We start from the raw sequence: 13,761 nt of genomic DNA on the forward strand, positions 1-13,761 counted from the left end.
GCAAGATCCGTGGTGGAGCAAGCTGAGAACACGGAAGAAGTGTGCTAGCATACTGTGCAATGACCACATTTCCTTGCCTTGTTCCTTTACTGTAGATTGAGTAGTAGAAACAAATACGGTCTGGTCCTATGTTGTTGCGTTGTTTTGGTGAGAATAGTCCTGTGTGTGGTCTTTCCTGAAAGCAACTGTGTTGCACTAAACAAACTTACATGTCTGAGATCAAGTGGTGGAGCTGGGAAAGGATGGTTTGTGTCCTTGATCTGGTACACCTCATGGAGATCCATCTCTGTTGGAGTGCAGATGCTTGTATTTACCAGGAACCAGCTGCTTATTGCAAGGGACTAACCCTCAGTTCTCATAAACAGACCCTTCTTGCTGTCCTGGAGATTGCAATCATCCCCGTGGTGAGAGGCTGCACAAACAGAAGCAGGGATAATGACCTTGTCGATTAAAAGGCAAAAGGAGGTTTCCTAGGACATGAAGCTTGCACTGGTTGTCCTGGTTCTAAATTGAACACCCCTGGAAAGGTAGGCTGCAAACACAAAAAGGCTCTCTGCAAAAATAGTAGGGCCAGGAAGCACATTACCAGCCCTGTGGTGTGGAGAAACCAGCAGCACCTGTTTGAGGAACTAAGGTGTGGATTTGTTCATGGACATGCCCTTTGAGCGTGTTTGAGAGGTAGAGAGCCCATCTAATAAAAACTACCGAAATCTGCCTCTAACTGGCTCAGCTTACCTGCCTTTGATGTGGTTCAAAAGGAAACAGGCCTACACTATGCCCTTCTTGTTAGCTTGGGAAGATAAAGACCAGGAACATCCCAATGCCTGCCTGACAAACATGTGCAGAGCCTTGCCAACTCTGCCCTTGTCCCAGTCCCACTGTGCTGCTGGCCTTAAGTTCCATTTCTTTGGTCCTCAAGTACATGTGGGAAGCCTGAACCTCAAAAATGTTCAAACTCTTTGCACAGCTCCTTCAACTGTTCTAGTTCAAGTCCTGATCTTGTTTGTTTTGGAGCATGTCTCTTCAGATCTCTTCCATCATCTCACTTTTTAGAGTTTTAGCAGTGAAAGCAAGGGAGTGTAAAATCCCAATTATCCTGCTATTCCAGCATCTGTGCCTCTTCACTGGGCTGCTGAGGAACATTTGCAAAAGCATCTGCTCCTGACTGGAAAAAGACTCATGGTGCTTGATGTTCTTCATGTCCCCAGCTTGGTTTTATTATGGTTCAGCTGGTGGTGAAGATGCCTACAGCACCACTTCTGTTCTTGCTGGGGATGCTTGTTTCATCTTGTATTCTCATCTTGTGTTTACATGATGCCTTGATCCCTTGCTTGGATCTTTTGCTTGGAGAAGGCAATCAGCCTCTTTGCAAGAGAAACAAGGATATACTGGAGAGAAGGGCCACAAAGAGCTTGTGTTGGTGGAAGTTGTGCTGAGTGGTATAGACTGAATCTGCTAATCCTCTATAACATAAGCAGAGAAGTTGGGTAGGGACATCATAATATGGGCTAATGCAAAGAACTTCCTAACTTTTAATGGCAGAGGTGTGAAAGACCTTGTGTGTAGTTATGTGAGGGTGTGAATGAAGATTGTGCCAAAGCTGCCAGCCCTGTTGTTTTGGGAAGGGAGTGGGGCTGCAGAAGCATGATCCTTTCTCCATAGTCTTGGCAAGATGGAGCACTGCTGCAGGCACTGAAGCTGAGCTTGAGTTAGGCTTTCTGCAGATCTCCCCTTTGCTGGTGCCTCTATAGAGCATGGTGATGCAAGGAGAGCAGTGGGAATGCTGAAGGGACAAATGTTCCTTGTGGAAGGATATGAGGAAGCTGCAGCCAGGCTCCTCTTGGACATGTGTGGGGTCAGGATGAGAGACATCAGACATGGCCATGAGGGAAATTTTGATGAGCTGTTAGGAAAAGACTTTTCATTGTGAGTGTGGTCAGACACTGAAGCAGAGCCCCAGGGAGGTTGTGAGATCTACAAATCCTTGCAAATAATGCAAAGTTTAGCTGGACAAAGCCCTGAGCAGCTAGAGCTGGCAATGCTTGGAGCAGGGCATTGGTCCAGAGACCTTCAGAAGTCCCTTCCAATTCTTCAGTGGTAGATAGGAGATGCCCAGATGGTGTGTAGCATAAATTATGGCCTAGGACTGTGTTTGATGCCCTTTTCGTAGGCTGGCATGATAAGGAGACACTAAGGAGACCCCTTACTATTTTTTTGTGGTAAGGGTGCATCATTCTGAACATGCTTACAGGGACTGAAGATGTGTGCCTGTCTGGTGCCAGTTCTGGTTTTTGTATTACTTGTATTGTAACAGGCTTCCTCTGGCATTCCTCCAGGTACAGCTACATGATTGACAATGTCATTCTGCTGATCACTGGGACTCTGCACCAGCGTTCCATCTCCGAACTGGTGCCCAAGTGCCATCCTCTGGGAAGTTTCGAGCAGATGGAAGCTGTGAACATTGCTCAGACGCCTGCGGAGCTCTACAATGCAATCCTGGTGGACACTCCCCTGGGTGAGTGGAGCCTTTCAAAATACCTCTCAGCTGTGTGTGGAGCAGATGTCCCTTTTTTCCCTAGTTTAATTAGGTCCAACTAAGCCTAAATTTTGTGCCAGGAAGACAAAGTGATGGGTAGTGCACAGTGGTGGCTGTACTGCCTGTGGTGGCTGGGCTTGAGTTCAGGTTTATGCCTATCCTAAGCCAGTTTTATCTCTGGACGACCAGCTAGTTCACAGCAAATGTTCAGACCAGCACACTGGTAGTACAGGCTGCTGGGAAGTTTGGTTTGTGTGAGCTAGGCCTTGAGCTGCGGTGGCAGTGCAGATGTAGTTAGATCTGGTCTGCTATATATGTCCATTTATCAGCACTTCTGGGAAACATCACCTGCAATTAAGGAGGAAGGAGAAAGTTTGAAGAGATCACATTTTCTAAGACCTCTCAATAACTGTCATGAGACACTTGGCTTCTTTAGTGAAGAGCTATCAGCTGCTCTGCTGGAATGAGTCACTTAATTTCCAGCACTTTTAGTTAGACCACTGGGCAATTTCTTGTAGGCAATTTTTACAGAGAATCAGAGAGATCTGCACATGCCCTTGCACATGAGAAAATTAGCTCTAGATGGAGGAAAGCTCTTCATATACAAAAAGCCCCAAGCTCAAACAGCAACAGCAAAAGAAAGGTCTCCAAAACCTTTTTAAGTTCATTGTGTAGCGAGATCCTGCGCTGAGGAATACTGTCTCAGTGGTACAGGCCTTGACCAGGAGGCACATAATGCTAAAACCAGGTGTCTTATGAACAGCTATTCAGACAGAACATTCTTTAAAGATAAAAGTGTAGAAAGTGGTTCTGCAGAAAATATGAAAGCCTTTTTACAGTAGTAGGGGAGGTAGTCACAGGTGACTTGCTAGTTTAGCCTCTGTGGGCAAAAACAATGAGGTACACCTGAGTCAGTGGTTAATCATTGTTTTGGGGTTGCTAAAAAGAACAAAACACACTAAATCATCATATTGTCTGTGACAGAAATAGTTGTTTTTGGAACTGAAAGTGCTTTTGCAAGTGCTCTGTGTAATAATGCGGCAAGTGAAGAAGCTGTCATGGAAAAATGACTTGCCAGATAGAGCCCAGCAGAGGAGGGGAAACTTGTCTCAAGAGATCTGGGTTCCAAGGTGGGGCAGTGACATAGCAGGAGAGCCGAGGCTCTGCATGCAGCTGAATTGAACCCACTGTAGGGATGATGTGTGGGAAGAAAATCCTCCTGATGAGTAAGTGAGAACTTTCCCATTTTGGGAATAAGATAAGGATATTTCAAAGATACTGTCTCAGAGACCTCAAAGCTTCCAGCTGTGAAAAAAAATGAGTGAAAAAGCCCCATTACAGCAGCGAGGTGGTTCTGGAGAGCGGATCTGACAGTTAAGGGTCTTTGCCTCTTGCGTTCATGTACTTGTACATGACTCACTTTTGCCTGCTTCTGCCCTGGCTAGGCTGAGTTCTTCTTCAAACCTTTTGCCCTAGCCATACCCTCTAGGCTGTGTACCATCTAGTGCGGCATTTCCTCAGCAGGAGAGCATGGGGAGTAGCTGTGTTGCCTAAACAAGCAGGCATGTAGGCTCCAGTTGTTTAACTTGCAGTCTTTCCAGTGACCACACGCAAGGAAACAGCAGCTCTATCTCCTAAAAGTACTTGAGTAGCTATGTGGCTTGGTAGGAATGCCTAACCCCAAATGGCTTTCATAGGTTAGCAGGGCAAAATAAGACTTGCTGTTAGCTTAATTTGGGATATTGGAGGGCCAAGAACTGAAATAGCTGTGTTCTCATTCCTCTGCTACTCTGAAGTAGTCACTGCTTAGCTAGCTAGGCTAGCCAGGGAGTCTTGCAGTGAAAACCAGTCCTGGCACACTTTGTTTTCGTTTTTGCCAACTGAGGGAGCAGTGCTTCTCCAGCTACGTGGCATTGCTCTCTGATGCTCTTGCAAAGAAACCTTGGTGGGGTTGACCCTGGTTCAGGTCTGTCTAGACCCACAGTCCGGCTGCTATAGAAGCAGTGCACATCAGAGGTGTGAGCCTGCATCATACCTGATTTGTCACACACAGCAGAGCACTGGTCAGCTCTCAGCATGAGTGCAGTGCTCTTTAGCCCCAGCTGGACTGTGTAGACCGAGAAAGATCATATTTCTTTATGTAGCAAATTCAGCAAAGTTGGTTGCTGAAGGAAAGTAGAAGTTCTTAAAAGTCCTGTCAGTGGGTTTTATTGTACCACTCGCTTGTCAGCAAGAGCACAACAGCCTTATGTTACATTAGATGTGCAAGACTCATCTTCATCTGGAGCTTGCAGTACCCTGTGTTAGGTCTGAAATCTGTGGAAACACCTTCTCAAACTCCTTCCCAGAGATACTTTGGCAAAGTATGTAGGACTGAGCATCCTACCACAAAAACCACTAGTTGATCCTGTTTCTTGCCTCCAGATAAAGAAGTAGAAATCCTTGGAAGAGGTAGAAAATGGGACTGATATACCTGATCAGGAGAAACAGCTCCTGACTCCAGCCATGGAGTGTTATGGGCTGCAGGAGCTGTGACATCTCCATGCCTCATTGGAGAAGGAGGGAAAAGCACCAAATTCTTCAGGACTTGCTAGCCACTGTCTCACAGATGCCTAAGCAGACAATTGGGAAGCTGTCTTGTCACCTCTGAATACCTGCATCTAGGAAGAGTTTGGGTTTTGCTTGTTTTTGAACATGGGCTGATCTGGCACTGATGCTGGGGTCTAGAGCTGACAGCAGGCTGTTACCCAAACCATAGGACTAAGGGGTGAAGAAAGATTTTCATGGAAGAGCCCCAGAAATGATTGTGGCCTGTGGAACAATGGTGGAGCCTGAGGTTTTGAATCATGGCAATTTGGTCGCTACTGAAGATAAGGGCCAGGCCTAGAAGGGTCAAGCTCAGCACAGGGTGTGCTATTGCCTGGTATTGTTGAAGAGTCTGGAAGGTGCTGGACATGGATCTGGTTAGCGCAGTACTAACTCTGTCTGTGGCTCTGTTTCAGCTGCTTTCTTCCAAGACTGCATATCTGAACAGGACCTGGATGAAATGAACATTGAAATAATTCGAAACACGCTGTATAAGGTGAGTGAGTCTGTAGGAAAGAGATGTTAACTTGCCTGGTTATTCCTAGTATGACTAGAGGTGTTTCTTGGGTCAGGAGCTCCAACCTAGGTTGGCTTTCTTCAACCAAAGATGGGAGGGTGTTTTCCTCTTGGAGTAGACTTAAAAGTAACTTCGCTTTTTATCTTTTTTTCTTCCCTGGAGTAGTGATAAAGAAGTAGTGACCAAGTACTGATCAAGTAATGACCAAGAAGTAGTTGCATCCGCTGGAAAGTAAAGACAGTGCACTTGGAGGTCTCTGCCATCCCATAACCCAGCTCTGCAGAATTACATTAGCTAGGCAGGCAGGGTGGGGTGTTTTGTTGTTTTGGTTTTTCTTTTTTTTGAGTTATCAAACAGTGAAGAGTCTGTGCAAAAGATTTTGTGGAATTTATGCCTTTGAATTTCCTCAGGCCCCAGGGAGGCAGGAGAAGGTTGCTCCTTAACCACATGAGTTCAGATGTGTAGTTGAGTGCATTCAGAGGGCTAAGGGTAACATTAACATTGCTGAGAAACTTCCACAGGCTTGGCTCTCTCTCTTGAGCTGTTTTAAAAGAGCCTCCAACAGCCTGCTCAGGCCTTCAGTGACTGTGGTTGGAGTTAGATGATCTTGGTACAGCAGAGTAAAAGGTGCAGCTGGGATGGAGGAGTCCTGCAGGCTGGGAGAGTATTGGCATAGGGATGAGGGAGGGCTAAGGATCAACTTGTCCTGAGCCCATACAGGTAGCTGTCATCTCTGCAGGCCCTGTCTGGTTTTAGCTGGCAGTATCACAGCATGTGTTTATGTGCAGGCTGTGGCTATCGCTCCATCTCTACTCTCTGGATTAAGGGTGGGATGCAGATTGTATCTGCCAAGCCTTGTTTTGGCTGGTCACAGCCAGCCTGCAGTCAGTGTGACCTCTGCTTCCCAAGGAAGCCATGGCCTGGTGGGAGAGGCAGAGAACAAGCCAGGCGTGAAGGAAAGAAGGTGAAGGTAGAGGAGAAGGAGCTGTGTGTCAGCAGTCATGCCCAGCAGCGTGTGGCCTCTGGCATGTACTGGTCTTTTGCTGTAATGGTGGGAGGAATTCCTGTTCGCATAAATATCTGCAGCCTTGCAGGGTGCAGACCTCTGTGCGCAGGACAGCAGGTTGGGGAATGTGGGTCCCAGTGGGTCCTTGGGTCCCAGCTGCTACATCCTTTCCCATCTCCTTTCTGAGGCCTGATAATGGTTTGCATTCTGCTCTCCCTACCTCCAAATTGAAGTGTGGATGCCTGATATCCCTTGGTATATGCTGGGGGTGGCTCTTGCTGAAGAGCAACCCCCACAGAACATGGGGCTGTGTCAGTTACAAATCAGAGGGATGTGAGGGTGAAAGGTAACTGCTGCTTACAGACTCTCACTTGAAGCCACTTCTCTCCCCAGGGACTGGAAAATGTATGATACAATGCAAATGGTCTCCATAGGCAAATAAGGGAAATAAAATCAGGACTGAAATCTGCACAGAGCTGCTCTGAGGAGCACAGCAGGCGGGTGCCTGGGATGGGTGCCCGTGGCCTGAAGGAGTTGGTAGGGGAAGCACTACCTCCCAGACTTACTGGAGGTTTTTTGAAGGAATCCATGAGCATGTAGACAAAAGCTTTGAGCAGGACTTGTAAGAGGAAAGCAATTACAAGAGGTTTCTTGTTAGCACTGACAAGTGAGAAGGTTCTTGAATGGAAATATGGTTAAGACGGGGAGCAGAGGTTAAAAGTTAAGTGGTCAGCTATTAGTGTAGAGGGTGGTCAACAGCAGAGCTCTGCAGTGGAGGCATGCTGGCATGATCTTCACTGCTCACTCCCTTTTTGCCACATCTTTAATGGCTATGTTGAAGTGAAGCTGGCTGGCTGTTGTCCTTTGTTGTTGACCTTCTTGTAGGAAACAGCTGAAGGAGCTTTGTGACTGAACAGCAAAATACAGCAGGCAGATCAATGTGGAGTGATAAATGTGGAGTGATGTATGGAAGAGGCAAGGAGGTAATCCTAACCCTGCTTGTATAGTGAGGGCCTCCTTGTTTCTTTCTACTACTAAATGAAATCTTAGGTTCTGATTGCCCTAAGCAAGAGTGTATTTCCAAGGTAATCTGTTCCTAACAGTAGAGAAGAACTGCATGAATACTACTGTGCTGCTGCGTACATCTGAATTGTGTTTGTTCTAAATGCTCATTCCTCTACTCTCTTATCTTTGAATATGAACAGTGGAACAGGAGAAGCTGCTAAGGAGGACATGTTTTAAGATTTAGGTACAAGGACTTCTGCATGGGAAACTGCAGAAAAGGTTAGGGTTCCTTGCCTGCAAGAGGATTGAACCCAAGCTGTGGTGGTAGCCGTAGGTAGTGTTGGAAAAGTTAGCGTGGCTGGACAAAGCCACAGGTCTCCCTTTAGGCTGTGTGTGACAGACTGATGAGGCTAGCAGGAGGCAGAGGGTGAATGTGTGGGTTCATGAAAATAAAGTGCATTAAGGATTATTAAATGCAAAGACACAACTATTTCTGGGCTGAGGGGTTCAGGACACTGGAGAGTACATGGTGGGTGTACCCAGTACGACATTTCTAGTTTGTGTTCCCATGGTGTCTGTGATATTGGATCCTCATTCAGTGCTGGATATTTGAGTTCACCTATTTTTGCTTGTAGAGCCTTAGGCTTGTGTGTGAACTCTGAGAAGGGCAGAGGTAGCGACTGACCCTCTCATCCAGGTTCCCTCTTCTGTTGGCCTCAAGCAAAGTCCATTTTCCATGTGCTTGTTCCTGTGGTAACTGCAGACTGATGCTCTGTGCTCTCCTGCACTTGAGCAGTGGCAAGCACTGGAGGTGATGTTTCTTTGATGTGTGATGCTCACCCAGCAGTGTCCTCTTGCACTGTGTGGTAGCAAATATTTACAGAACACAGTAACCCAGGTGCCTTCCTAGTGGAGAGCCTGAGGGTGTCCAACACGTGCATTCTTGGTCCATCCATAGTCCTGGAGTTGTGACAAAGCAGATATGTGGTGTCTCAGCATCATTTTATTCCATCCCTTCAAGTAATTCTAGTTGCAGTGCTCTGTTCAAGGAGGTATTTTATCACATGATGACTTCTGAGAAAGTTTTTGCTGAACAGTACTTTTAGCCGTGCACAGCCTTCATAGGCTCCCCCTGGGAGATACAGTCATCTTCCAGCTGGATTGTAGTGTATCTTTGCAAACGATTACGTTTCCTGGAGGCAGCGTGACTGTGCTTAGCCTAACATGTTTTCTGCAGTGCTCCAGTTGGGATGGTGACCAAGCAGCTGCATTGTGAAAAGAGGATTGCAGAGGATGGCTGGTTTCCTTCACAGATGTCCTGTCTCATCTCCTATCTCCGCTTACACAGCGGTACTTTCTGAGCCTAGGTCTTGCAGCTACAGTTGTGTGGCTTGGCATGTTTGTGGAGGCCAGAGCGGGGTCAGGAAACCACGTGAGACTTCAGTAGATGTGGTGGAGTTAGACAACTCAAAGGAGCAAAATGGGCTTTAACTTTTCTGCCTGGGGATCTTGCCTGCAGTAAGATCATGCAGTCACTTGAACCAACCCAGCCACAACCCTTCACATCTCTGGGTCCTGGGGAAGCACAGCTCCTAGTGTGGGCTTGGCATCCAAGTTCATATGGAGTGGGAGCTCTTGTGTTTCTGGGAGCATCCCTGCAGGGTGTCTGTCTTCTGCTGAATTGCCCTGTGGGGCACTAAGTGAACCTGTGAGGAGAGTCCTCACCCGCCCTTTCTTTTCCAGGCTTACCTGGAGTCCTTCTACAAGTTCTGCAAGGTGCTGGGAGGTACCACAGCAGATGCTATGTGCCCAATCCTGGAGGTAGGTCTGGAAGCCCCTATAGCTGGATGCTGTTGCAATGATACTCGTTGTTCTGTGCTCAGGCCCAGCTTGCCTGCCAGCAGTAAGGATGCTCCAGATATTTCTCAGCACTGCATGCAAACTCTGCCTGTGCATTGGGAAGCCTGGGAAAACACTGCCTGAACATGACTTTGGGCAGGTTTGGTTCCTCAGGTGATGGAGATGATGGGCTTGCCCATCATGCATGCACAGTTGCACAGAAGGCCATCTGTTGCCTTCATGGCAACACCTTCATCCTCTCACATGGATAACAAGCAGGAGACAACTGAAGCTGTTCAGTGCATGCCTGTCTCCATGCCAAGGCTAGCTGTGGGGTGTGCAGTGCTCAGGGGCAGTAGGTGAGGAACTCCTTGACCCTGCAGGGTTCTGCTCAGTGCTTTGGCTTGTGCATGGGATTGGGATTTCATCACCTGACCGTTCCCCATGCACCAGCTACTGGGCATACTGGGAGCCTGCATGTATAGCCTGCCCTGGTTGAGCACCAGATAGCTGTATGTGTCCAAGGCAGCTTGTTCATGCCGCCCTTCTGATGTGGTTCTGTTCAGAGCAGCATCAGTACTTGCTGGGCTCTGGCAAAGATGCTGCATCCCAAGGTGAACCGCTCTTCTCCCACAGTTCGAAGCTGATCGGAGGGCCTTCATCATCACCATTAACTCATTTGGGACTGAGCTGTCCAAGGAGGACCGGGCAAAGCTGTTCCCGCACTGTGGCAAGCTCTACCCTGAGGGCCTGGCTCAGCTGGCCCGAGCAGATGACTACGAACAAGTCAAGAATGTTGCTGACTACTACCCTGTGAGTGCTTGGGGTTAGAGCCATGGGGTCTGGTTCAAGGACCTGATCTGGGTCAGTGCTTCTCAGAGATCTGGGAGAACTTGTGGATTAACAGCCTGGGGAGAGGGGTGCCTGTCTTCTGCTGGTACCTGTTTGTTCCGTACTCTTCTTGGCCAAAGTGAAGTTGGCTTGCCTGGGATGCCATTGGTTTGTTAGTCATGGCTGTCATTGCAGTAGTGGTAGGGAGACCGCCCATGCTCTGTGCACCCCATCCCACACTGTGGGGCCTGCACTCACCACCAAACCCTTGAGGTATCAGTGTGGCAGCAGTGACAGTCTCTCTTTGGCTGGTTGGGGGTGGAAACGTGTCTTCAGTGAGAAGTGGTTGCTTCCCCAGCCGTAGTGGGTTGCTTTGAGATCTCGTTCAGTTGCAGAGGAGACACTGACCTGGGAGGACACTTTTTGGATGTGTCTGGGTTCCTTAAGCTCATCTTGTGCATAGCTGGGGACCTGTTTGGAGTTCATAGCTCAGTGTCCCCTTACTGAAGCAGCCAGGGCATGTGGCAGTGTTTGTGGGTACAAGGGCCCAAACACCCTAGTCTGTACACAGAGGGCTCTGTACCTGACACATCCTCTCTGCAGGTTCAAAGCAATGATACAGCTTTGAGACCTGAACATTTCAAAGGAGGGGTGGGATCTCTGGCAGGACAAGCTCATGGATGAAATAAATGATTTCTCTGCCTCTCTGGGGATTGCCCTCAACTGGTGTGTGTGCAGTGTAGCCCTGGCAGCACCCCACTGCCAATGTTCATGTGTGCACAGGGCAGACTCTTGGCTTCTCTGTGGCTTCTGTTGACCTGACAGGGTGGCTGGGATGTCTCTTTGATGCCCAGGGCCCCTGTATGCTGCTGAGCTTGGAGGGCTTTGGGTATTTTCTCTTGTAATGTCTTCCTGCAGGAGTACAAGCTGCTGTTTGAAGGGGCTGGCAGCAACCCTGGAGACAAGACCCTTGAAGACAGGTTCTTTGAGCATGAGGTGTGTGAGCCCCAAGACACTTCTTGGCTTGTGTCTGCCTGTGCCATTTTCAAAGCTAAGGGGAGCAGCAAGTGATGTGGATGAACAGAATCTGGGGGGAGGAAAAGGATGTTCCAGCAAAGGAGTGGGGATCCAGCATGGTGCTCAGTCCATGTTCTCACCCAGACACATTAGAGCAGTGTGGGAGGCAAGTTTGGAAGGCTGGTGAATCAATAGTAAAATCAGTGTAATTACATGGGAAAGGAGGATTTTCACAGTACTGAGGGTATAAATAGTTCACCCTTTAAATGTCAGAGCCTGTCCTAAGCCATATACTGTAGGTTAGAGCTGTCCCAAGGACCTGGTGCGATGCAGAGCAGAATAGCTGTGCTGAGCCTTCCAGCGTGCTGGGATAGTCATGGGACCTCCTGAACTGCTCCACACTTGTCTTGACCAGCTCCTCCCACCTGAGATGGACAAGTGACATGTGTCCATCTCTGTGCTTTCCCCAGGTGAAGCTGAACAAGCTGGCTTTCCTCAACCAGTTCCACTTTGGAGTCTTCTATGCCTTTGTGAAGCTGAAGGAGCAGGAGTGCCGCAACATTGTGTGGATCGCAGAGTGCATTGCCCAGCGGCACAGAACCAAGATTGACAACTACATTCCCATCTTCTAACCCTGCTCTGCTCCTGTCTAACCCTCCTGCCCCTGGAATGTGGAGGGACCCCTGTCTAACTCCCTGAGTTACCCCTTGCCCAGACTCCAGGGATGTCCTGTCTGTGGAACTGACCCAGATGAGGAGGCTCTACAGTTGCTAGTTAAATTATTCACAAGCTGAATTTTGAGTTATGTGTGCTGTGAGGCATCTGGAGGGACCAGGGCAGGAGGGACACCTCCTGTTGTGTATCTAATAGTCCCTGTGTTACTGTACTAATACTGTATGTGCTTATGCTCATAGAGCAGGACCAACTGGGGGGGCTGCTGCCTCCGAGGGGTTCCCACTGCTGCAGAGGAAAACATCAGGTTTGCTATAGCTGAGGGTCCTCTTCGTCATTGCTTTGCACGCCTCTTAGTCAGTATTGTTCCTGTGAGATATAGTTTTGAGTGTGGTTTGTGGCACAGGCCATGCTGCTGTGTAAGCCCTGTATCCCCTTGTAGCTAACCCTGACCTGGGGGAGACTGGTCAGGACTGGGTCAGAGGCTGTAGGAGTGGGAGGGCAGAGCCATACTGCTCCCTGCTCCAACAGTGTTTGCACTAGTACAGCCTCCCTGTGTCCTCAGAAGCAGCTCTGTCAGTCTCCCTCCTGCCATGAAAGGGCTCCACAAGCTGGCTGAGCTCCTTCCGCCTCTGAAGACCCATGGCTTGGAGGTTCCTCTTGCAGCCATGCGGGAGTTTGGTTCCTTTAGCTCTGGATGGTGCTGGACACTTGCATCCCCCAGGGCTAGCACAGCCCACTCCCCTGTGCAGGGTGTCTGCCTGGCACTTGCTGTGGAGCTGTACCCCTGCCACTGGCCCTTGGACACCCTGATGAGCGCAGAGGGCAGCTGTTGGTGCAGATGTCTCATGCCCTATCCAGGCCCTGGTCATTTGTGGTGAGGGAGCCAAGCCTTGGGCTGCTGTGTTGTGGCTCGAAGTCTGGGAGATGCCTGGTGGCAGTGGAGAAGCCTCCCTCCCTCCTGTGGTGGGAAATGTGCTGGATGCTGCTGCTGGGAGGGAGGGAGGGAGGGATGGATGGATGGATGGACGGACAGCCAGATGGAGACCAGCTCTGTCCCAGCTTGTGCTGTGATCACCTCTGCAGTGTGTATTATCCTGTGCTTCCCTTCCTGCCTATACCAATAAATATCTGCCTACTGCACTGTGGTCTACCTGCTTACTGACTTGGGCACCTGTTCCTGGATCCTCAAGAGGAATCTGCATCATCCAGGGAATTGGTGTTTGTGGTAATGGAGCCTGGTGTGGCAATTTGTATGACTTGGGACACTTATTTCTATCCCAGGCACAATGTTGTACTATCCCTGAGACCCTGGACACTCACTCCTGAGCACACTGAGCTGCAGTATTCCCCAGTCTGTGGGTGCAGGTGGGTGCTGAGGTCATGAGTGCCCAGGAAGTGCAACTCAAGAACAAGGAAGGCCTTGGGTTGGAGGGGAGGAAAAGGGGAAGGAGGTACAAGCTCTTCTTGCCAGGCTCACCCCTTTTCCAGGGCTGCCAGTGGCTGCTGCTGCTGTCCCACACAAGGCTCCTGTCATGGTGCTTGATCCAGGGCTGATGGAGACCCAGCTTAGTTCTGCCGGCAGGCCTGGCATCCCTGCCCAACTGTGGCACCACAGAAGGAGACTGCCAGAGCCCGGTGGCGTATCAAGAACAAATTTATTTAAAAAGTGACAGTCATGTAGCTCATCTCGAGGAGCTCTGCAGCGCTGGCAGCCTGGCCTCGGCCCCTGCACTCTCTCAGGGCACATGG

General features: G+C 49.2%; 1 protein-coding gene across 2 annotated transcripts in view; it reads left to right on the forward strand.

Moving 5' to 3' along the window:
* ATP6V0D1 (ATPase H+ transporting V0 subunit d1) overlaps positions 1–13,152 on the forward strand; it is a 36,419-nt gene extending 23,267 nt beyond the window's left edge. Inside the window, exons 3-8 of one of the 2 annotated variants that reach the window (XM_080637459.1) lie at positions 2,337–2,515; positions 5,539–5,618; positions 9,394–9,471; positions 10,126–10,302; positions 11,239–11,316; positions 11,808–13,152. In XM_080637459.1, coding sequence (XP_080493585.1) covers positions 2,337–2,515; positions 5,539–5,618; positions 9,394–9,471; positions 10,126–10,302; positions 11,239–11,316; positions 11,808–11,969 — 754 coding nt within the window. In that variant the 3' untranslated portion in view covers positions 11,970–13,152. The remainder of the gene's footprint in view (positions 1–2,336; positions 2,516–5,538; positions 5,619–9,393; positions 9,472–10,125; positions 10,303–11,238; positions 11,317–11,807) is intronic. The other variant, XM_080637460.1, reaches the window with a different exon arrangement.
* Positions 13,153–13,761: the final 609 nt, after the last annotated feature.

The sequence above is a fragment of the Psittacula echo genome, assembly GCF_963264785.1.
Source record: "Psittacula echo genome assembly, chromosome: Z".
In the NCBI taxonomy this organism is placed as follows: domain Eukaryota; kingdom Metazoa; phylum Chordata; class Aves; order Psittaciformes; family Psittacidae; genus Psittacula; species Psittacula echo.